This window comes from Cebus imitator, unplaced genomic scaffold, assembly GCF_001604975.1.
Source record: "Cebus imitator isolate Cc_AM_T3 unplaced genomic scaffold, Cebus_imitator-1.0 Scaffold95, whole genome shotgun sequence".
In the NCBI taxonomy this organism is placed as follows: domain Eukaryota; kingdom Metazoa; phylum Chordata; class Mammalia; order Primates; family Cebidae; genus Cebus; species Cebus imitator.
The window spans coordinates 1,322,489-1,348,346 of NW_016107410.1; the positions used below are offsets into that span (position 1 = coordinate 1,322,489).

The 25,858-nt window shown below is 35.2% G+C and overlaps 1 protein-coding gene across 3 annotated transcripts in view; it reads right to left on the reverse strand.

The window, feature by feature from the left end:
• Window positions 1-25,858, reverse strand: part of DPP10 (dipeptidyl peptidase like 10) — a 1,448,345-nt gene that overhangs the window by 139,478 nt on the left and 1,283,009 nt on the right. For all 3 annotated transcript variants that reach the window (XM_017536067.2, XM_017536066.2, XM_017536068.2), the window contains exons 6-7: window positions 9,140-9,192; window positions 8,959-9,040 (exon numbers count right to left, since the gene is read on the reverse strand). In XM_017536067.2, coding sequence (XP_017391556.1) covers window positions 8,959-9,040; window positions 9,140-9,192 — 135 coding nt within the window. The remainder of the gene's footprint in view (window positions 1-8,958; window positions 9,041-9,139; window positions 9,193-25,858) is intronic.

Below are 25,858 nucleotides of genomic sequence, written 5' to 3' on the forward strand. Positions count from 1 at the left end.
AAGGCAGCAAATCACACTGCCATGTGTGTTCCTATGCAACAATTTTGCATGTTCTTCACATGTACCCCAAAACCTAAAATACAATAAAATATATAAATGGAAAAAAAAATTAGTAAAAAATATAAATCTTAAAAAAATAATTATTAAGATTGATCCAGTAGGCACATACACATCACTATACCTGTCATATAGAAAATATATAAAATTATCCATCACATAAAAAGCATTTTTTTTAAAAATCCTAAGCCATAAAGCATGTCTCATCAATTTGAGTCACTAAAACTAAAAAATAACTGTAAAACTTAATCCAGAAGCCATAATAGAATCAATGTTTTAGTATTCAAACAAAAACAAAAAACAAAAAAACCCTACCAGACCTGGTTACATTCATAGGTTAACTAGTGCAGAAGGATTTTAATGACACAGAAATTATAAAAATGAAAATGGAAGAGAAAAATGTCATTATTAACAAAAAGCATAATAGTCTACACAGAATTATTTGGAATTTATAATTGTGTGTAGCAAGGTTGGTATATATAAAACAAATGAGTACCTTTCTATTTACCAGTAGCAAACATTTTTATAAAATAAGAAATGTAGGCATTTAAAAGAGTGACCAAAATGATAAAGTGCAAGTTTTTAGATATAAAATTGTGAAATTTGACTGAGATATTAAGTCTTAAATAACTAAATATATATATTAAATTTTTTAGATTGAAGATTCAGTATCACTAAGATGTTAATTTTCCAAATTTGACATATAGATTCAAAATAATGCCATTGAAAATTCTAAAAGTGACCATGTAACATGAAAGACAATTGTGACATTTATATGAAAGGCTAAAAAGTCAAGAAGAGTCAAAATCAGCATATGAAACTGCCTTGTAAGATAGTAAAGCTTATTTTAATTAAGACACTGTTGTCTTAGGACATTAATAGACAAACCACCTGGAGAAAAAAAAAAAAAAGCCAGAGGAAGACTCATTCATATGTGGAGCTAAATGCTGCAGATGAGTATTTAAAAAATGAGGTGGTCAATAAAAGGTGTCAGGACAATTGTTGGCAATATTAAACAAATATAAAAATAAATAGTGATATAATACCACATCCAAAAATGCAATTTTAGATAGATGGATCAAGAACCTATACATAGAAGGCCCACTTAAAAAATTCTAGAGAAGCATTATTTCATTGTAAAGACTTCTTAAATAACAACAAGTACAAATCAGCCTGATTTGATAAATCAGGTTTCATTTATTAAAAAATACTGTTCATTAAAAAATTCTGTTCATGACTTCCACCAAGATGGCCAAATGGGAATAGCTCCGGTCTGCAGTTCCTAGTGAGAGCACACCAGAAGATGAGTGATCTCCTCATTTCCAACTGATGTACCAGTTGGAAACCTCATTGAAACTGATTAGACAGCAGAACAGCCCAAGGTGTGCAAGCTGAGGCAGGGTGGGGCATAGCCACACTTGAGAGGTGCAAGGGGCTAGAGAACTCTCTTTCCCAGCCAAAGCAAGCCATTAGGGACTTTTCCGGACACTCCAGCACTTCAGCTCAGATATTGCACTTTTCCCACAGTCTACACAACCCGCAGCCAGGAGATTCCCTCAGGCACATACAATGTCAGTGCTCTGGGTTTGCAGCACAAAACTGGGTGGCCATTTTAGTCTAGTGGCACCTGGAATGCCAGCAAGACAGAACGACTCATTTCCCCTGAAAAAGGGGGCTGAAGCCAGGGGGTCAAGTGAGCTGGCTTGGCAGGTCACACCCCTACGAAGATTGGGAAGCTAAGATCCACTGGCTGAAAATTCGCAGAGCCAGCATAGTAGTCTGAGCTTGACCTGGAATGTTCGACCTTGGTCGGGGAGGGGTGCCTGCCATTTCTGAGGCTCTGGTAGGCAGATTCAACACTGCCTGTGTGAACAAAGCCCCTGGGAAGTTTACACAGCAGCTGGGTGGAGCAAGGCCTCTAGACTCCCTTCTTGCTGGGCAGGGCATCTCAGAAAAAAAGACAGCAGCCCATCAGGGACTTACAAAGCCCCCACCTTCCTGGGACACAGCAATTGGGAAAAGGGGTGGTTGTAGATTTTGCTTCAACAGACTTAAACGTCCCTGCCTGCAGCCCCCAGCACAGTGCCTGTGCTCCATTAAGGGACAGGCTGACTCCTCAAATGGCTCCTTGGACCCCCCATCCCTGGGTATTCTAACTGGGAGACATATCATACAGGAGAGCTCTGGCTAACATCTGGCAGATACCCTTTTGGGACGAAGCTACCAGAAGAAGGAATAGGCAGCAATCTTTGCTGTTCTGTAGCCCCCACAGGTGGTTCATAGGTAAGCAGGGTCTGGAGTGGACCCCCAGCAAACTCCAGCAGACCTGCAGCAGAGGGGCCTGACTGTTAGAAGGAAAACTAACAAACAGAAAGAAATACCTCAACATCAACAGAAAGGACATTCATTCAGGAACCCCATCCAAAAGTCACCAACTTCAAAGACCAAAGGTGGTAAATCCACTAAGATGAGAAGGAGCCAGTGCAAAAAGGCTGAAATCACCGTAAGACAGAATGCCTCTTCTCCTCCAAGGGATCACAACTCTTCACCAGCAAGGGAACAAAACTGGATGGAGAATGAGTGTGATGAATTGACAGAAGCAAGCTTCAGAAGGTAGGTGATAACAAACTTCTCCGAGCTAAAGGAGCATGTTCTAACCAAATGCAGGGAAAGTGAGAACCTTGAAAAAAGGTTAGACAAATTGCTAATGATATTAACCAGCATGGAAAAGAACATAAATGACATGATAGAGCTGAAAAACACAGCAGGAGAACTTGAGAGAAAAAAGAGTGAAAAGAAATGAACAAAGCTTCCAAAAAATATGAAATTATATGAAAAGACCAAATCTACATTTGATCAGTGTATCTGAAAGTGATAGGGAAAATGAAACCAAGTTGGAAAACACTCTTCAGGATATTATCCAGGAGAACTTCCCCCACCTAGCAAGGCAGGGCAACATTCAAATACAGGAAATACAGAGAGCACCACAAAGGTATTCCTTGATAGGAGCAACCCCAAGGTATATAATTGTCAGATTCACTAGGGTTGAAATGAAGGAAAAAATTGCTAAGGGCAGCCAGAGAGAAAGGGTGGATACCCACAAAAGGAAGCCCGTCAGACTCACAGCGGATCTCTTGGCAGAAATCCTATAAGCCAGAAGAGAGTAGGGGCCAATATTTAACATCCTAAAAGAAAAGAACTTTCAACTCAGATTTCATATCCAGCCAAACTAAGCTTCATAAGCAAAGAAGAAATAAAATCCTTTATGGACAAGAAACTGCTGATAGATTTTGTCACCACCAGGTCTGCCCTACAAAAGCTCCTGAAGGAAGCACTAAACATGGAAAGGAACGACCAGTACCTACCATTGCAAAAGCATACCAAACCATAAAGACTATCAACAATATGAAGAAACTGCATCAACTAACAGGCAAACAACCAGCTGGCATCAAAATGGCAGGATCAAATTCACACATAACAATATTAACCTTAAATATAAATGGGCTAAATGCCCTAATCAAAAGACACAGATTGGCAAATTGGATAAAAACTCAAGACCCATCGGTGTGCTGTATTCAGGAAACCCATCTCATGTGCAAAGACACACACAGTCTCAAAATAAAGGGATGGAAGAATACTTATCAAGCAATTGGAGAGAGAGAGAGGAAAAAAAGCAGGGGTTGCAATCCTAGTCTCTGATAAAGCAGACTTTAAACCAACACAGAACAAAAGAAACAAAGAAGGGCATTACATAATGATAAAGGGATTAATGGAACAACATGAGCTAACTATCCTAAATATATATGCATCCAATATAGGAGCATCAAGATACATAAAGCAAGTTCTTAACAATCTACAAAGAGATTAGACTCCCACACAATAATAGTGGGAGACTTTAACACCTCACTGTCAATATTAGACAGATCAACGATACAGAAAATTAACAAGGATATCCAGGGCTTGAACTCAGATCTGGACCAAGCAGGCCTAATAGACATTTAAAGAATTCTCCACCCCAAAACCACAGAATATACATTTTTCTCAGCACCACATGGTACTTATTGTAAAACTGACCACATAATTGGAAGTAAAACACTCCTCAGCAAATGCAAAAGAATGGAAATCATAACATACAGCCTCTCAGACCACAGGGCAATCAAATTAGAACTCAGGATTAAGAAACTCACTCAAAACCACACAACTATATGGAAACTGAATAACCTGCTCCTGAATGACTACTGGATAAATAATGAAATGAAGGCAAAAACAAAGATGTTATTCGAAACCAATGGGAATAAAGATATAAAGTACCAGAATCTCTGGGACACATTTAAAGCAGTGTCTAGATGGAAATTTATAGCACTAAATACCCACCAGAGAACCGAGGACAGATATAAAATCGCCACCCTAATGTCATGATTAAAAGAACTAGAGGAGGAAGATAAAAAAAATTCAAAAGGTAGTAGAAGGCAAGAAATAACTAAGATCAAAGCAGAACTGAAGGAGATAGAGACACAAAACATCCTTCAAAAAATCAATAAATCCAGGAGCAGATTTTCGAAAAGATCAACAGAATAGATAAACCACTAGCCAGACTATTAAAAAAGAAAAGAGAGGAAATTCAAATAGATGCAATAAAAAATGATAAAGGGGCTGTCACCACCAATCCCACAGAAATACAAACTACCATCAGAGATTACTACAAACACCTCTATGTAAATAAACCAGTAAATCTAGAAGAAATTGATAAATTCGTGGATACCTACACACGCCCAAGACTAAACCAGGAAGAAGTTGAATTCCTGAAGAAACCAGTAACAAGGTCTGAAGTTGAGGCAGCAATTAATAGCCCACTAACCAAAATGTCCAGGACCAGACAGGTTTATAGCTGAATTCTACCAGAGGTACAAAGAGGAGCTGGTACCATTCCTTCTGAAACTATTCCAAACAATACAAAAAGAGTGAATCCTTCCCAAATCATTTACGAGACCAACATCATCTTGATACCAAAACCCGGCAGAGACGCAACTGAAAAAGAAAATTTTAGTTTTCTAAACCTGGGATCAAGTTGGCTTCAGCCCAGGGATGCAAGGCTGGTTCAACATCCACAAATCTATAAACATAATCCATCACATAAATAGAACCAAAGACAAAAACTACATGATTATCTCAATAGATGCAGAGAAAGACTTCGAGAAAATTCACAGCCCTTTATGCTAAAAACTCTGAATAAATAAACTAGTTATAAATGGTTCATTTCTCAAAATAATAAGAGCTATTTATGACAAACCCAAGCCAATATCATACTGAATGGGCAAAAACTGGAAGCTGGAAGCATTCCCTTTGAAAACTGGCACAAGGATGCCCTCTCACCACTCCTACTCAACATACTATTGGAAGTTCTGGCTAGCGCCATCAGGCAAGAGAAACAGATAAAGGGTATTTAAATAGGAAGAGAGGATATTAAATTGTCCCTGTTTGCAGATGACATGATTGTATATTTAGAAAACCCCATTGTCTCAGCCCTAAATCTCCTGAAGCTGTTAAGATTCTTCAGCAAAGTCTCGGAATACAAAATCAATGCACAAAAAGCACAAGCATTTCTATTTACCAATAATATGCAAATAGAGAACCAGATCATGAGTGAACTCCCATTCACAATTGCTACAAAGGGAATAAAATACCTAGAAACATGACTTACAAGGGATGTGAAGGATCTCTTCAAGGAGAACTACAAACCACTGCTCAAGGAAATAAGAGAGGACACAGACAGATGGAAAAACATTCCATGCTCATAGTTAGAAAGAATCAATATCATGAAAATGATCCAAAGTAATTTATAGATTCAATGCTATCCCCATCAAGCTACCAATGACTTTCTTCACAGAATTGGAAAAAAACACCTTAACCTTCACATAGAACCACAAGAGAGCCCACATAGCCAAGACAATTCTAAGCAAAAACAAAACAAAACAAAACAAAACAAAAACAAAAACAAAAACAAAAACAAAACGCTGGAGGCATCACACTCCCTGACTTCAAACTGTATTATAAGGCTACTGTATTCAAAACAGCATGTACTGGTACCAAAACAGAGATATAGATGAATGGAACAGAACAGAGGCCTTGGAGGCAATGTCACACATCTACAACCATCTGATCTTTGACAAACCTGACAAAAACAAGTAATGGAGAAAGGATTCCCTATTTAATAAATGGTGTTGGGAAAATTGGATAGCCATATGCAGAAAGCTGAAACTGGATCCCTTCCTTACACCTCATAAAAAATTAATTCTAGATGGGTTAAAGATTTAAACATGAGACATAACACCATAAAACTCTAGAAGAAAACCTAGGCAATACCATTCAGTACACAGACATAGGCAAGGACTTCATGACTAAAACACCAAAAGCAATGGCAACAAAAGCCAAAATAGACAAATGGGATCTAAGTAAACTTCAGAGCTTCTGCACAGCAAAAGAAACTATCATTAAAGTGAACCATCAACCAACAGAATGGGAAAAAATTTTTGCAATCTACCCACAGGACAAAGGGCTAATATCCAGAATCTAAGGAGAACTTAAACAAATTTACAAGAAAAATACAAACAACCCCACAAAAAATTGGAAAAAAAATGAACAGACACTTTTCAAAAGAAGACATTTATGCAGCTAACAAACATATGAAAAAAATCTCCTCATCACTGGTCATTAGAGCAATGCAAATCAAAACCACATTGAGATACCACTTCACACCAGTTAGAACAGCAATCATTAATAAATCAGGAGATAACAGATGCTGGAGAGGACGTGGAGAAATATGAATGCTTTTTCACAGTTGGTGGGAGTGTGAACAAATTCAACAACTGTGGAAGACAGTGTGGCAATGCCTCAAGGATCTAGAAATAGAAATACCATTTGATCCAGCAATCCCATTACTGGGTATATACCCAAAGGATTATAAATCATTCTATTATAAAGACACATGCAAATGTATGTTTATTGTGGCACTGTTCACAATAGCAAAGACTGGGAACCACCCCAAATGCCCATCAATGATAGACTGGATAAAGAAAATGTGACACATATATACCATGGAATATTATGCAGCCATAGGAAAGGATGAGTTCATGTCCTTTTCAGGGACATGGATGAAACTGGAAACCATCATTCTCAGCAAACTGACACAAGAACAGAAAACCAAACACCACATGTTATCACTCATAAGAGGGTGCTAAACAATAAGAATATAGGGACACAGAGAGGAGAATATCACACTCTGGGGCCTGAGGCGTGGGGGGATTGGGGAGAGATAGCAGGTAGTGGGGGGTTTGGGGAGGGATAGCGTTAGGAGAAATACCTAATGTAGATGACGGGGTGATGGATGCAGCAAACCACCACCATGGTACGTGTATGCCTATATAACAAACCTGCATGATATGCACATGTACCCCACAACTTAAAGTATAATAAGTACATTTCTTTAAAAAATTCTCTTCATAGAAATGAGTTATTAAGAGTATGAGAAGCCAAAAACTGAAGATAGACCCAATGATGTATTAATATTCAGGACATATAAGGAGTTCCTTTTAATTAAGAAAAATAAAAAATGTGATTGGACAAATACATGAATATATATTTAACATATGAGAAAATATAAATTGCCAGTAACCATATGAAAAGTTTCTAGAGCTCATTAGAATTCAAGAAAATACTAAATGTTAAGAAAACTGTAATGAAACACCATTTTGTATCATCATTTGAGTAATTACTTAAAAGTCTGGAAAAATAGGTGTTGGCAAGAATATGGAATAAAGGGAACTCTCTTATTGTTGCTGGTAGGTGTATACACACTTAACAAATAATCTAGAAATCAGTTTGGTGATGCTCAGTACATTTGAGCATGCACATGATAGTAAGCAATACTACTCCCTGAGCAGTATTTACTTGACAAAGGCTTTACTTGGTCACCATGAGATATATACAAGAGTATAATATTGCAGGCTGGGCTCAGTGATCTGTAATCCCATCATTTTAAGAGGCCAAGGTCGGTGGATCACTTGTCAGGAGTTTGAGATCAGCTTGGCCAAGATGGTGAAATCCTGTCTCTACTACAAATAACAAAAATTAGCCAAGTGTGGTAGTACATGCCTGTAATACAAAAATTAGCCAGGTGTGGTAGGTTGTGCCTGTAATCCCAGCTACTCTGGAGGCTGAGGCACAAGAATTGCATGAACCTGCAGGCAGATATTGCAGTGAACCAAGATCACACTCCAGCCTGGGCAACAGAGCAAGACTCTGCCTAATATATATGCGTGTGTGTGTGTGTGTATACATGTATATGTGTGTGTATATATTTGTATGTATATGTGTATATATATCTATATGTATATATGTATATATACATATGTATATGTATATAATATTGCTAAACTGTTTTATACATCAATAATTCTCTTTTTGAGTTTGTGCCAATTTCAAAATAAAAATCCTTTCAAGTGAATATTAAATAATTCTGTCTAAAATTTTTACCCTCAACAATGCTTTAAGAAAAAAATAATCTTTATTTTTAATTTTTCATGAAAATTGGCAATATTATGAAATGGAAATTACACAGCTGTAGGCCCCAGTAACCTTGAATCTCTTCTAGGTTGCATTATAAACCAGCAGTTTAATCATATATTACTTAATAAGTTTTTGTCTTTATTAACTGACAGAATAATACTGGTTAATTTAATATATTCTTAAGTTGGAATATTAGGTAAAAGATATAAAGGACTTAAGAAGACATCATGTTTTATAGTACAAGTTTTCCTATGTTTTTTTCCCAATGGTTTCAGTAAACATCTTCTGTAGAACCATGATTATTAGTGTTCAGTGCATAGTAATGCCTCTGCTTACCAGCTGCTGCCCTTGGACACCCCAGGCCGCATACTGCAAGACGGAGTCTTCTACTTCTGGAGGATTTAACTCCCAAACTTCCCTTGAAAAAAGTGAATATTTTTACATGAACAAAGTGATATCTACACCAACAATTTAGTAACACAATTGCTCATGAAAACCAGAAAATCAAAGAACTTACCTCGTGTGTATGTTGTAAATCACATATGAAGCAGTATATGAATAATGAAAAATCTGAAATTAAAAAAGAAACATTATTGATCATAGCTTTAACAACGTGACTATATATATTCTTAGTAAAATCCAGGAAATCCAAGTATTGGGGTTAAGGAAAAATTAATATATAAAATATTCTGGCTTATGAGTTTATCACCCTCTCTGTGCTTTATGCCTAAATCTTCTAATATCAATTCCACTTCTTATTTAATCCATACTATCCTGAGTATAATTGTGATTATATTACTTTCTTGTTCAAAATTTTCAGTGATGCTGTATTGCCTATAAAACAAAGTTCAAACTGCCTTATCTGATGTTAAAGAATTCTGTTATTTTGGCTTCTACGTGTTTTTCTATACTTATCACCTACTGCCTCCCTTTACTTATCTATACTTCGAATTAAATGGATTCTCCCTGTATGTCCTAAACTTTTTTTTGCTTTTTCCCCAAGGACATTTTACCTTAACTCAAGTGAAAATTCTACCTCTTTCTAATATAGCCCCTGTATGGAGCTCATATTGATTTCTTCTATCGAAATCCATCTCACACAGTTTCCCGCATGACTCTCAGGACATGTCTCGCTCTGTAGTGAAATTATATAAACATTCTATGGAAGTCTCCTTCCCCCACTAGAATGTTGTCAGATACAGGTGTCTATTGCATCCTCCGCATTACCTCTCACAGTGCCATGTTTATATGCATTCAACTGATATTTCTTGAGTAATAGCTCTGATGGAAAAAACGAATGCATGTTGAAGTATCTGTTAGTGAAGTCAAAGTGAGATAACACTCTCCACACCTTTATAGCAATGATTGAAAATGACATAGTAAGCAGATGGCTGCAAGTATGTAATATCTAAAAATCCCTGTTTCTTTTTTAAAGACTATCTTTCCAAGGACTGCAGAATCCATGACCCATTAAATTTCAAACATAAGACTCTAGAGCATAATGCAAAAATACATCTATGTTTTGCTTCTTAATAATAAAAGACGATGAAATAGTGGAATACAGAGGAAATGAGGAAAATCGCAAAAGATGGTTTAGGAAAAGAAATGATGAGTATATTTCTGTGAAAATTATTTTTCTCTAAGCTATGTGAATGTAGTGAAGAAAATTGTTCTTTAGCTAGCTATATTGTTATACTATTATTTCCAGGATTTACAGAACTTTTATTGATACTTTCATTTTTCAGTATGCAATTGTAAAAGCTTCTTTTATTCTTATAGTGGATGTACACTGCACAAATATTATAATACAGTCAATTAAAACTCCCTAGAAGTCAAATTGTTATTTCTTCTCACTGCAATAATAGCTTCAATTAAATATGATTGGCCACATATTTGGCAAAGAAGTACTATGTTCTCTCTTTGCATTGAAATTGCAAACCTTCCACCATTTGTTAGAGTACTGTGTTTTACAATGAAGCTTTATGCTCCCATTCCTCTTGGAACAACTATTAAATCTGAGATTGCCTTTGTGATAGGGCTGTAGAAGCAAAAATAATTTTTCCTGGTGTCTACTTTGACATTTACATTGTGTTCTATAAAGTTCCATACTTGACTACAAATTTTAAACCTTGAATTTACTACTAGAGCTGACAAAATATGAGAAATGTGACCACCTCTGTCAATACATTTTTTTTCTCTCTCTCTCTCTCAGAAAGTTCTGTTGCCAAAGCAAACTGCCAAGTGAGTGCTTGGTCTTCAATGAAGACAATACATCTCATGGAGGGCAAGAGAGTATTCATCCTATCTTTAAATCACCTACTACGCTGTACCTGGCTTTTAGGTACACATCTTTTTTGAGAGAAAATGTTGCTGGGCATTATCATTTTAGGCAAAGCAGGCACTGAGGCCAAACTGGGTATAATTACTGAATGTTGGTCTCTTTCTATAGTATTTATTAAAGGGGTTGCTGGCTGTTCTCTAATTGTAAATCCAAAGGACTTAGATGTCTTCCAAATGGTGTGACTGGAGAAGAGGATATACAAATCCACATTCTGTTCTGTAGTTCTTAGCCTGATAGTAACACTATTTCTTGCAGTAGGTGTATTGAGGTGAAGACTACCATAAAGAAGTTAAACCAGACTTGCCTGCAAACCCACAGCAGAAGGAATTAACATATTATAGGGTTGGACCTCATCTATATCTACCTACCTACCCATCCATCCATGCTACAAAGCCAGCAATTTGCCATCTTCAGATAATTAGAACCTAGCATTTTATTATGAGTTTAGAACTCTTTCCTCTAAATTAACGATCTTTTTGTGCAGGTGTGTGTTTCCAGCAGATCTCCAATATTTCTTGTTTTTTAACTTTCCATAAGAAAAATCACATTCCATGCCCACAGCAGAATAAAGAGTATGGAAGGGGGCAAAATCTTGAACAAGGTTAGAAGAAAGAAGTTTCTCTCTCTTTCTCTCTTTTTTGATATAATGTTGGAGATACTTTAAAGGGGGGGGGGGCGGGTTCAATGAGAATTAGATTTAGCTTTACTGAGCAACTGTATTAAAGCATTCTGGTCTAAATTCACCCTGTGTTAATCTGCATCTCTTTGTCTCCTTCCTTGAATAGCATTTCTAATCTTTTTTAACATTACTCATTTTCCTTTATCTTAGACTCCCCTCTGTATAGTTAGGTAGGTACTAATTCGTGATGAGAGGGTAAAATCAAAGTTACTTAAGGTTAGGAAGAGTAACAGTTTTTCCTGTAATGATTGGCTGCTGCATAGTGAAAGCCAAACTGAGCATCTGATGAGACCCCTGGAGACAAGCACGTTTCATAGCTAAAAATTACCTTTTCATTCCATCTCTGCAAATGATGTTTCACTGCTTGTTAGAGTGTGAATAGTTATGGAAAAGGCAGTGGGAATGAACAGAATTCAGATATACCATATGAAAACTTGATCAAACTTATTTCTGGAAGCTGGCCTTAAGATATCCGATCATTCAATTCCATCAAGAAGAGCATTAGGAGAATCAGAAAGCATCAAAAGGTCATATAATCCAATCTGGTACCTATTATCTCTACATCACACTGTGAACCCTAAGAAGAGGTTGATTACTAAGAGTTGACTACTACAAGTGGTATAGATAATTTTTATTATTTGCAGTTGTTGTTTTTACATGTGCTCTTAACACAAACACTGAATTAGCAACTACTGAATCATTGCTCCTAGGAGAAATACAGGATTAGGCTCCCGTGAGCCTCTGGTCACAACATTTTCATGAATTCTTTAATATGTAACATATTTTAAATGTGTTTCTGTTTAAATACATCTTATTTAAAATATATTTTTGATTCATTAACATTGAGCTCATGGCCAAGAACAGTATAACTTGTGCTTGCATGAAGCTTATGTAACACATGTATTTGCTCCATAAGGCACATCACAGCCTTTTTGCACTAAGGAAAACAGGATAACTCTTCATCACTATGCTTGAGGGCAGAAGTAAGTGGTGGGGAGTGATTTTAAACAGGAACACGACCAACAAAAAGCACAAAAATGTAAAAAATGACACTAAGTAGACACTCAAAAGGATACTTGTTTACAGTAAAAGAGCTGAAGCAAGAAGGCACAATGTCACCTTGTTAACCTTAGCTGGGAAAGTAGACACCAAGCAACTCAATTGTTCTGCTATTCTGAATATGTCTGTGAATGACTGTGAAAGACTCTAGAGTAGATTTAGGGGATTACAAGTTAACTTTAGCATGTAGCTGAACTAGCCTACATGGAATTTATGAATAATAATCTACTGTTGAAATTTATGGATAATAATCTGTATTAATTACACAAACATGACATGAGATATTAATGGGAGAAAGGAAAAAACAGAAATATTTTAGTCCAGCCAGGATTTAAACACAAGAAAAGTACAAAAATTATCCAAATTCTGGCATTAATGCTCTGTAAATGAAAATTTGCTACATTCATTTATTTAACAAATTTCTGTTAAGCATATCTTTGATACAGGCACTATAATAAGTATTTTTTATAAAAGATTATCATAATAAAATTATTTTAAAATAACATAAATAAGAGTGTCAGTTAATAACTTGTATTTACTTTTATATGTTGTTCGTCAGTTTATAAATGACTTTTTAATACTAATTATGTAACTATTGAATACTAAAAATGTGCAAGCTTACAAATGAGGTAACTTGCAAAATACAAAGACCAAAATAAATGTAATCTCTATCCCCAAGAAGCTTATGTTCCATTCAGTGCAACAAGGTCAAGAAACATCACATTGGTATGGAATATTTTGTTGTAGGTCATGGTTCAATTAGGACTTGCATATTATAAGCCCATAAGCTTTCCAAGAAATGATTAATCTTTTTGGTTTTAAGAGAACATCATAGAAAATATAATAGTTGACTTAGGCACTGAATTGATTTTTATAGTTTAGAAAAATGCAGCTAGTGTATCAAACTTAAGATAGTCCTACATACAATAGTAACTTGAATTCATCTTTCACTACATAGCAGATTTGGCACAGTGCTTTACACCTATTATATAATTTAATATTTAAATCAACCTCAAGAAGTAAATATTATCATTCACAATTCATAAAATAAGCTCTGCCAAGATAAAGCTTAAAACTGAAAGTTTAAGTAGGAAACAGTCACAATCTGAACCGAAAATTGTCTAATTACAATCCACTTTGTGATTTAATCTCTCTACACACTATCTTTCAGGGAGCTTGTACATGAAGCATGACTCCACCTTTGTGAAACATTCATTTAAGAAAGCCCAATTAAGCCACTATTCAAAGATTTATTGATAGAAATATGCATAAATTAATTGATTACCAGAGTTAGGAGAGATTTCACTTTGGAAACAGGATCTGATATATCAGATTAAAAATGTAAATCCTCTTTAACTGTTTTTCACAATTTTTTATTCTTGGGATATCAGTTATTATCTAAGACATCTATGGGGATTCATGTCAAGGAGCATTACACTTAAAAGAAAAAAGAAACGGGTGCCCTAGTAATTCATGCTTGAACCAGAGGCTTGTATCTCTGGACACAAAAGCTTTTTCTGCACTGCGGTTAAACAGCTGAATCGATATAAATAGCATTCATTTTCATGGCCTGGAGAATATTTAAAATAGGATTATGGATTTGCCATGGAATCAAACAGGAAAACTTAACTGTGAGGAAGCAAGCCTTTGCGTCAACAGTATTTATAAAAGAATGCCGGTAAGAGGAAAGATAATACAGGAAAAATTGGATTTGTTTCTCTTGGAAGTCAGCAATACAATGATACCAAGTTTGTTCTAGAATAATGAGATACCTTTTATGATGAGTGAGTTGTGACTTTGTTGTTTGAAAAGATTTACCTTCTTTACACAGTTAAGAACTAATTAGCTCTTAGCTATGAGCTAGGAGACTCTAGTGTTGTAATATGATTCACAAAATGATAAACTGCAGATCTACAGAAATATTTTTAAAACATTGCCCTTTCAACAAAAGCTTTGTGAACGTCGAATCAGTATCGAACGGGAAAATACATATGAGAGAGTATTAAAAGTATACTTAATATTTATATTTTAAACTACTTCAAAAGATTTTTTACTTACTGTTCATTGTAACCTTAAAAGGATATTATCTCTTTAACATACACAGTTAGTTTAACTAGGATTGGAACTAAGATCTTATAGATTCTAAAATCCAAGTCTCTTCTACTACAATAAGAAAGAAAAAAATGCAAGCATGACTTTACTATGATACAACATAAAGTAATCATGAAGCATTCTTCAATTGCATCATCATTTTAGTAAGTGGCAAACAGTAAAACCCTTAAGGTGGTGAGACTAAAAGTAATGATGATTAAGAAAATAAAACGTAGATGTTTTATTTTTATTTTATATCTTTAAAATGGACTATATTTAGAGCAGTTTTAGGTTCACAGCAAAATAGAGTGGAAGTTACAAAGAGTACTCACACACCTCTCCCCACACATGCACAGCCAGCCTCTCCACTATCAACATTCCCTACCAGAGTGATAACGCTTGTTACAGTCAATGAACCTACATTAACACATCATTGTTACCCAAAGTCCATAATTTATACTAGGGTTTAATCTTGATGTTGTATATTCTATGAGTTTTCATGTGTATATAATAATTTTTCTTCATGATTATAATATCATACAGAATAGTTTCATTGCCCCCAAAATTCCCTGTGTTCCACCAGTTCATCCCTTCTTCCATTCTAATCCCTAGCAAACACTAAATTTTTACTGTCTCTACAATTTTGCATTGCCCAGAATGTCACATGGTGGAATCACCCAGCAGAATTTTCAAATTGGCTTTTTTTCACTTAGTAATATGCACATACATTTCATCCATGTGTTTTCATGCCTTGATAGTTCATATCTTTTTCACTGAATAATACTGCATAGTCTAGATAAGTCACAGTTAATAGGTATTGTTTTAATTAGGCTATACTTATGACAACATCTATAAAAAAAACAAAAATAAACTGGCTAATTCAAAAGTAAAAACCGACTGTCACAAAACCAATTTGGTCATTGTGGTACAGGCAGCATGATGCTGTGTCCACACAAGATGTTTAATAAAGTAATATTGATACATCTCCTTGGTTTATTTGGATTTAGTAGGCATCACAGTGCCTAAGAATCAGATGCAGTTTCAGCAATTTTGTAATTTATAGTGTATTCCCTCTGAACTGAAATACTTTCTGATTATAAAAACTGGCAACCTAATGAGATGAATGAATATGCATATATATGTCTAAAATAAAATTTTAGTGATTTTTGGTACACTTTTAATATTTGATTCATCAGCCATCCATTGTCTAAAAAAAAAGAAAATAAATTTATTTTATTTTAAACAATGGATGGATTATATTTATTTTATTTTAGACAATGGATGGCTGATGACTCAAATATTAAAAGTGTACCAAAAATCACATGGACAACATTTTTCAATTGCATGTATAGGACTATTCTGCCTAGGATATAATTCAACTGGAGTATCTATTAATAGCAGCTAATACCAGAAGAGTATACTTCATTACTCTAAAGGAGATCTTTGACGAAGCAGAGTAAATCATTTCCTGATATATTCCCTGCTATATAAACAAACATTATGTTATAGAAAAACCTTCTTTAAATTGCTCTTAAAATTAATTTCTTGAGATATTTTCGATAGTGCAAAAGTCCATTTCAAAGATGCTCCATTTTTCAATAATCAATATTTAATGTGTAACTTTCACCATACTACACTCCTGAGTAAATTAACAGGCTCATTGACAATGCCAATAATATTTTCATGGACCAGACCTCTATTCATTAATTAATGCAAATAAGCAACTTCCACATCAGCTGGCATTAAACTAGTTTCTACTTGGCGTCATTTGAAAATATCTGGTTAGATAACTTGAATGGCATTTAAAATCAAGTACTGACAGTAGTACAAGTGATTTTTTATTTACACTGAAATAAACTTAAATATCATCTCACTAGCTATAAACTAGTTTTCTCTCTCGCATATCCATGCAGAAATAAATATATTGCAATAGGACAGAGAGCCAAACTCTCAAGCTTGCTTCCATTTAGTGCTGGAACTAGAAAGTTAAGAATGAAAATTATCGTTTCAACACATAGGAAATCACAGGCTCTTGTTAACTGAATAAAGCATTACTTAGGAAAGTGTTCATTTATTTCCCCAGCAGCTTTGGAGAAAAGGTATTCTTAATTTCAATAGGATTGAATCTTAGCTTGTGTTTTCCTGAGCAGGTTTCTAAAAAAAGAGAAAGAAAGAAAGAAAGAAAAGAGAGAGAAAGAGAGAAGAAAGGGAGAGAGTGAAAAAGTGAAAAGAAAGAGAAGAAAGAGAGGAAGGAAGAAATGGAAGGAAGGAAGAAAGGAAGGAAGGAAGAAAAGGAGAGAGGGAAAGAGGGAGATAATTTACTCATCAAGGAAATGGAGAAAATAATATATATCCAAATGTTTTGTTAGGAGGACTGAAAAAAAAAAATAGATTTTTTGTTATTACCTAAGGCTAAGACCAAGAGATTGCAACCAGACTGCAATTTCTGCAGCCAGCTTGAATTTATCTTCAGAAAATGGGGTTTTCTTTTTATTGCATTATCAGACTGCAAATTTTCTAAAGTTTATGCTCTGCTTCCTCTTGAATGCTTTGCTGCTTAGAAATTTCTTCCCTCAGATACCCTAAATCATTTAAGTTCAAAGTTACGCAGACTTCTAGGGCAGGGGCAAAATGTCCTCAGTCTCTGCTAAAGAGTAGCAGGAATGACCTATACTCCAACACGCAAGAAGTTCCTCATCTCCATCTGAGACTATCTCAGCCTGAACTTCATTGTCCATAGTATTACCAGCATTTTGGTTAAAGCTTTTCAACAAGTCTTAAGGAAATTCAAAACTTTCCCACATCCTCCTGTCTTCTGAGCCCTCCAAGTCTCCAGGAAGTCCCAAATTATCCCACATTTCCCTGTCTTCTTCTGAGTCTTCCAAAGTGTTCCAACTTCTGCCTGTTACCCAGATACAAAGTAGCTTTCACATTTTGGGTATATTTACAACAGTGTCCCTCTCTCTGTGGTAACAATTTACTCTATTAGTTCATTCTCATGCTGCTATGAAGACTTGGCAATTTATAAAATAAAGAGATTTAATTGACATACAGTTCTGCATGGCTGAGAAGGCCTCAGGAAACTTACAATCATGGTGGAAGGGGAAGCAAACATTGTCCTTCTTCACAAGGCAGCAGGAGAGAGAAGTGCCAAGCAAAGGGGGAAAAGCCCTTCTCAAAACCATCAGAACTCCTGAGAACTCACTAAATATCATGAAAACAGCATGACGGTAACCGCCCCCATGATTCAATTACCTCTCACCAGGTCTCTCTTATGATATGTAGGGATTATGGAAACTACAATCAAGACGAGATTTAGCTGGGGACACAACCAAACCATATCACATACCTTCACTATGGTGAATAGTGGTAATAAAATTAGGGTACAGATCTCTTTTCAATATACTGATGTCTTTTGGATACTCAATAGTGGAACTGCTGAATCACATGGTAGTTCTGTTTTTAGTTTTTTAAGGAACCTTCATACTATTTTAAATAATGGCTGTACTAATTCACAATCCCACCAGAAGTGTACGAAAGTTCCCTTCACTCACACCCTTACCAGCATTTTTCTTTTTGGTCATAGCCACTTTTATTGGAGTGAGAAGGAATCACATTGTGGTTTTGATTTGCATTTTTCTGATGATTAGTCATGTTGAAAACTTTTTCATGTACTTGCTGGAAAATTGCATATCTTCTTTTGAGAAATGTCTATTCGATACTTGGACTATTTTATTGATCATTTTTTGTTGTTGTTCTTGAGTTGTTTGAGTTGCTTGTGAATTTTGGATATTAGTCCCTGGTAGGAAGAATAGTTTGTGAATATTTTCTCTTACTGTGTTTTTTTTTTTTTTTTTTTTTTTTTTTTTTTTCGTCCATCTGTTGATTGTTCCCTTGCTATGCAGAAACTTTTTTCTTTGATATAATTCCATTTATTTATTTTTACTTTTGTTAACTGTGCCTTTGAAATCTTGGCTTACTAGAGCGTTGTAGTGTATCTGGAACTCAGATAGTGTGATGCCTCCAGGTTTCTTTTTACTCAGAATTTCTTTGGCTATTCAGGATCATTTGTGGTTTCACATATATTTTTGCATTGTATTTTCTATTTCTGTGAAGTATGCCACTGATGTTTTGCTAGGGATTGCATTGAAACTGAAGATTTTTTTTTTTTTTTTGGTATTATGGTCATTTTCACAATATTAATTCTTAGGGTCTGTAAACATAGGATATCTTTCCATGTTTTGCATGTCCTTTTCAATTTTTAAATAATTGCTTTGTAGCTTTCTTGTTGAGATCTTTCACCTTTGTTAAATTTATTCTAGCATATATTTTTGTAGCTCTTGTAAATGACATTTGTTTTACTGATTCCTTTTTCAACTACTTTATTATTGTCATGTAGAAACGCCACTTATTTTTGCATTTTGGTTTTGTATCCTGAAACTTTACTGAATTTGTTTATAAGTTCTAGTTTTTCATAGAATTTTTAGATTTTTGTATACATAAGATTATATCATCTGTACAGAACAACAATTAGGCTTTTTCATTTTAAAATTTGAATACTCTATATTTCTTTCCCTTGCCTAATTGCTCTGGCTAGAATTTTCACTACTATATTGAATAGGTGTTGTGAACGTAGGCATTATTATCTTGATCCAGTTTTTAGAGGAAAAAATCACTTTCAGATTTTCCTCATTTTGTATATTAGCTGTGGGTTTGCAATATATGACTTTTGTTATGTAGGAGTATGTTCCTAATATACCTAATTTGGTGAGAGTTGTCATTAGGAAAGAATTAATTTTATCAAAGCCTTTCTCTGCTTTGATATTTTTGATTGATATTTGAGATGATCATATTTTTCCTATATTCAGTTAATAAAATATATCAATTCATTGATTTGCATATGTTAAACCACACTCGCATCCCTAGGATAAATCTCACTTGTCTGTGATATATAATTTTTTGAGTGTTGTTGAATTTCCTAGTATTTTGTTGATGATTTTTGCCTAGATGTTCATCAAGAGTATTGGCCTGTAGTTTGTTGTTGTTGTTGCTGTGCTCTTGTCTGGTTTTGGCACCAAGAGAATGCTGGAAGTTAGAATTAAATCCCTCATCTTCAGTTTTCTCAAATGGTTTGAGAATTGGCGTTAGTGTTTTACAAATTTGTTAGAGTTCAGCTGTAAAGCCATCATGTCCTTGAATTTTCTTTGCTGAAAGAATTTTTACTACTAATTCAATCTCATTACTCCTTATCTGTTCAGATTTTCTATTTCTTCCTCGTTCAATCTTGATAGGTTTTATGTATTCAGGAATTTATACATTTCCTCAATGTTTTCCAATTTGTTGGAATATGGTTGTACATAATAGTCTCTATGGGTCCTTTGTATTTCTGTTGTATTAGTTGTAATGTCGCCTGTTTTATTTATATTATTTTTCTTCTCTTTTTCTTAGTGTAGCTAATGTTTCATTAATTTTAACTTTTTATAAACTTTTTATTTTATTGATTTATTGGACTTTATTTTAGTCCTATTTCATTTAGGTCCTCTCTTATCTTTATTAATTGTTTTCTTCTACTAATTATAGGTTTGATTGGTTCTTGCTTTTCTAGTTTCTTGAGGTACATAGTTGGATTGTTTATTTTAAAATTTTTACTTTTTTTGCCTAGGCATCTGTTGCTATAAACTTGAATCTTAGTATTGTTTTTGCTGTATCCCAGAGCAGTTGATATATTGTATTTCTAAATGTTTTTAAATGTTTAAAATTTTTTCCCTAATTTTTTCATTGACTGACTGTTCATTCTGGAGCATGATCTTTAATATTCATGCATTTGTAAAACTTCAAAAGTTCCTCTTATTACTGATCTCTAGTTTCATTTCATGGTGGTCTGAAAAGATACTTGATATGACCGATTTTTCAAAAATATAATGAGACTTCTTTTTGGCCCAAAATACAATTTATGCTAGATAATACTGTATGTGCTAATGAGAAGAATGTGTTTTCTGCAGTTAAAGGATAAAATGACTTATAAATGTCTTTTCGGTCTATTTGGTATAAAGCGCAGTTTAAGATCTGTTTCTTGATTCTCTGTCTAGTTGATATATTTAATTCTGAGAGTCAAGTGTTAAAATCCCCAGGTTTTATTGTACTGGAGACTCTCTCTCCACTTAACTCTAACAATATTTGCTTTGTAAATCCAGAAGCTATGGTATTGGATACACATATATTTAACGTTATTATATCCTCTTGCTTAATTGATCTTATTATTATACAATAACCTCTTTCTTTTTTTTACTTAAAGTTTATTTTATCTGATATAACTATACCTGCTCACTTTTTCTGTTTGCATAAAATATTTTTTCCCATCTATTCACTTTCAGTCTACATGTGTCCTTACAAATGAAGTGCATCTCTTATGGGCGGCACATAGTTGGGTATTGTTTTTTAATAAATTCAGTCAATCTGTATCTTTTTATTAAGGAATTTAACACATTTACATGCTAGTCAGTTACTGAGAAAAGCTTATTACTATGATTTTTTACATTGTTTTCTAGTATTTTACAAATTCTTTATTTCCTCCTCTCTTATTTAGCTTGCAGTTTGGTGATTTTCTATATTGACTAAATTTTATCTGTTTCATTTGTTTATCTGTTCTATCAGTGAGGTTTATAATTTCCTACGTTTTTATAATGGTAGAGACTACCCCTTTGCCTTCAAATGTAAGACTTTCAAATATGAGACTTCTGACCAGGCGTGGTGGCTCATGCCTGTAATCCCAGCACTTTGGAAGGCCGAGGTGGGCAGATCACAAGGTCAGGAGTTCAAGACCAGCCTGGCCAATATGGCAAAACCCCATTGCTGCTAAAAATACAAAATTTAGCCAGCCTTGGTGGTAGTCACCTGCAATCCAAGGTACTCAGGAGGCTGAGGCAGAAGAATCGCTTGAGCCTGGGAGGCGGAGTTTGCAGCAAGCCAAGATTGCGCTACTGCACTCCAGCCTGGGTAAGAGAGTGAGACTCCATCCCTAAATAAATAAGTAAATGTATGTATTTATGTATGTAGGTATGTATGTATGCTTCCTTAAGCATTCTTGTAGCACCAGTATAGTGGTGATGAATTCCCTCAGTTTTTGCTTGTCTGGGAAACACTTTATTTCTCCTTAATTTCTGAAGGATAGCATTGCCTGAGTATTATATTTCTGGCTGGAAGCTTGTTTGTTTGTTTTCCCCTGAACTTTGTATATATTATCCTGTTATCTCCTGATCTGTATAGTTTCTGCTGACAAATTTACTATTTCTCTGATTGGGATTTTCTCGTATGTGCCTTGATGCTTTCCTCTTGCTGTTTTAAGAAGTCTCTTTTTATCTTGTGTCAGTTATTTATTATACCTCAGAGAGGAAATTTTTGGGTTGAGTCTATATGGAAATATTTGAGCTTCTTGTATCTGCATGCCATATATCTTCCAAGAGTTGAGCTATTACTTTTCAGCTATTACTTCATTAAACAGGGTTTCTAAGCTTTTCCTCTTCTCTGCTAGGTCTGGAACTCCCATGATCCAATATTTGTTTTCTTAATGTCCTCTCATGTTTCCTGTAGTCCTGCTTCATTCATTTTTATTCTTTTTCCTCTTTTGGCCAACTATTTCAAAAGTCTTGTCTCTAAGTTCAAAAATTCTTTCTTCTACGTAGTGTATTGATGAAGCACTTATTTTTATTCTAATTAATTCTTCAATTTTAATATTTCTGTTGGGTGTTTAATTAGAGCTATCTTTTTATTGAATCTCTAAATCATGTTTTTTTTTTTTTTTGTATTCCTCTGTTAATATCTGTGCACCTGGCGGAACAACCTCTTCTTCCAATTTTATGAAGTAGCTTTTACAGAGAAAGATCTTTTTCTGTATGTGTGTCCTATAGTTTTACTTGGGTAAAGTATTTTGGCTTTGGTTCTGAGTGGGCACAGTAGTATGGTCTCTGTATAAATTATTTGGTAATCAACATCAACAGCGTCTCCAAGTGCCTTGGTGGCCATTCTGTGATTATTTGCCATGATATGTGTTTGCCCAGAGGTGGGGATACCAGGCAGGCCAGCCTTCAGGCCCTTTGGGACATGCACAAGTACATGGCATGTCTGCTACTGGAGTAACTGTGATTGCAGGCTGTGGTGGTATGCCTTGAACTGGTGGCTTTCAGGCTCTGAGGTACAAGTATGTGAACTTTCTCTGCGCTAGGGAAAGCTTCCTCCCTGTGCTTGACTATTTATACTCTAGGATGTAGGGCTCTGCATGTGGTTCAGTACCAAAGTCATGGCTGAACTATTGGGTCCAGCTGCTGGTGCAAAACTGCAACCCTCTGAGTGGATGTGGGATGGATGTCAGTGAGGCCCCAGGGATGTGGAGATGTAAGGGCTATTGGTCCTCAGGGAAGGATGTACTCTGATGGTGACTGTGATCTCAAAATGGCATGGTGCTACAATAACCTGGGTCCCAAGGAGTGAAGATGATCTAGCATTAATTTTTTCTCTGGGATTATAAAATCCTATTAACTTCAGGCAACTCCTTCTGGTAGACTTAGGGCTTGAGAGGGCTGAGAAGCTCTACTGCAGCTAGAACTGCAGACATCTGTGGTTAAAATGTGGGCTTTTGGGCATTCCCCACTTAAGTTTCCATAGAAATGGGGAGTATCTCTTGACTTTGAGCCAATCCTGGTCAAATTCTTTGTTTCCCTCTTTATGCTACCATCTCAAACTTCCATGTCTCAGAGGGTCTTCATCACTTTCTTGCTAAATTCGATTGTTCCCCCTTAAACATCCTATTCAATGTGTGGTTTGCTGTTATGGTTCTTCCTTGTGGAGTGAGTGCTAGATGCTTCTAGCAAGCCATTTGATGACATATATCTGGGTCATTTTTTTTAAAAGCACACATTTATATTGGTCATAAATATAATTTACTTGTTCGTGTTTTTAATTAATATGTTGCATTATCATATTAGTCTAAGTCTGCATTATAGGTTTAATAGTGAGTTTGTGGATTAGATGTTAAAATGTATGTGTGAGCTGTGTCCGGTTCAGCATTTATACTGAAAACTTGAACAAAGACTTAACTTTGTTTGCCTTAGTTTCCAGGTAATGACAACATCTTCAAGGAAAAATCAATGTTTTTATTTTAAAAGATGGGAGGCTATTGGAGGAGTTAATAAAGAACTCTTGGCAAGGGAAAAGGTTGTGGGTTGACAATATTTGACAATAACTAACATTGAGATAAAAAATATAGGCAGACATCTATAAAGATTAATGTGTTCTTTATGTGTTGCTTATGAAAAATGACCTGAATATTAAGGTGATGATAAAGATTTGTTGTTCAAGAGAGAATGGAACTCTAGAGACAGAGTTTCACAGAGGAATTACTCTAATGCTGACATTCATATCTGAAGAAAGTTGTTTTCTCCTATAGCAAAGGTAACACTCTACTGATTTTCAACATAAAAATCCCTCTGACCTCTATTTGTAAGGTTCCTCATGTCATGAAGCTCATATATGTAAGGAACTGACTTTCAATCTCAATCACTTCCGCATATTCAGCTGGACTGGCATGTGGCCCACATTAACCTGGTTATTACTAAAAGCAGAATGTTCTTCTTGAAGGGACCAAGGTTTCAGTCCTGAAGCTCAACAAAACCACTTGAGCCTTGAAAATGCCAAACACATCACCTATAAACTATACATCAGAACAGGCACCAGAATCTGACGTTCAGTAATAAACATTTGGTCCCTCTTAGGAAGGCTACATGTCACAAGCATGTAACTGCTGGCAAGGGGAAGAGAGTACATACGATTTACAGCAAAAATAAGAAAAATTATTTAAAGTAAAACACCCTGAAGTGTGTAGGCCTGTTTTCTTTACTTCTGTGTCCACTTGTGCTTGACTCCAAAAGCCATGTTGATGCTAGAAAACTAATCAGTGTTGTTTTATGACTCCAAATTTTCCTTTCCTTCATTTTTAAAGTGTACTCTGATGTTCCTTAAATTGTCTGAATCATAAAAATCATTAGAAACACTTTATAAATATATGAACTCCTGGAGTCATCTGAAGACAGACATTTTTAGTTCAGACTACAGATAAGGCAACTTTCAACAGATGTTTTACAATCTCTTTCCAATGCTGTATCATGGTCAGAACCCAAAATATCAGTAAAAAGCACAGGTTTGAAATATCACACCTAGTCCATACAAAAAGAAAGTTGAGAATCCAGGTAATAAATACACACTGAACAGGATAGGAAAGAGAGTGAGGAATTAAGAAAAGTATCAGGAGATACTTAACAATTAGTGGCTGACACACGACTGAACAGAAGAAATACAATTTGTTCAGTGGCTTGGTTAAGGTACCTGCCATGTTATTGGGTTTATCTAGGCCAATTATCTAGGTACTCTTAGGCATGTCTTGACTCCCTAAACTTTTAATTAGCAATTTCATTCAATATTGCTGTACTTGGAGCGAAGCAAACAAATAGAGAGTATTTCTTATAATGTTCTGTCTTAGCCTATGTTATTCCTTTCTGGATATATTCTTCATGACATTAACTCACTGAAAAGTGGTAATTGTTAGAAAGTGATTAACTCATCCTGATGTTGAATAAAAGATAGCCAGCTGAATAATAAAATCACATTTAGCTGCATTGGAAATACAGTATAACAAAGGATATCTATCAAATCCCAAACTATATCATTAACAATTGTTCTGTTTTGGAGAGAGAGGAAAAACATTTTCCAGATACTCATTTTAAGCTATGCAGGCAAGAGTTTTAACTGTTATATTTAACTGCATAACTAGTTTTCAAAAATATAAGCCATGATAGCTGGGCTCAGTAGCTCATGCCTACAATCCCAGCTACTCATGGGGCTGAGGCACGAGAATCACTTAAACCCAGGTGGCGGAGGATGCAGTGAGCCGCATTGGGTCACAGCACTACAACCTGGGTGACAGAGCAAGGCTCCATCTAAAAAAAAAAAATCTCTCTCTCCCTCTCTCTCTCTATAGATATAGATAGATAGTTATCATGGCATGCATATATATA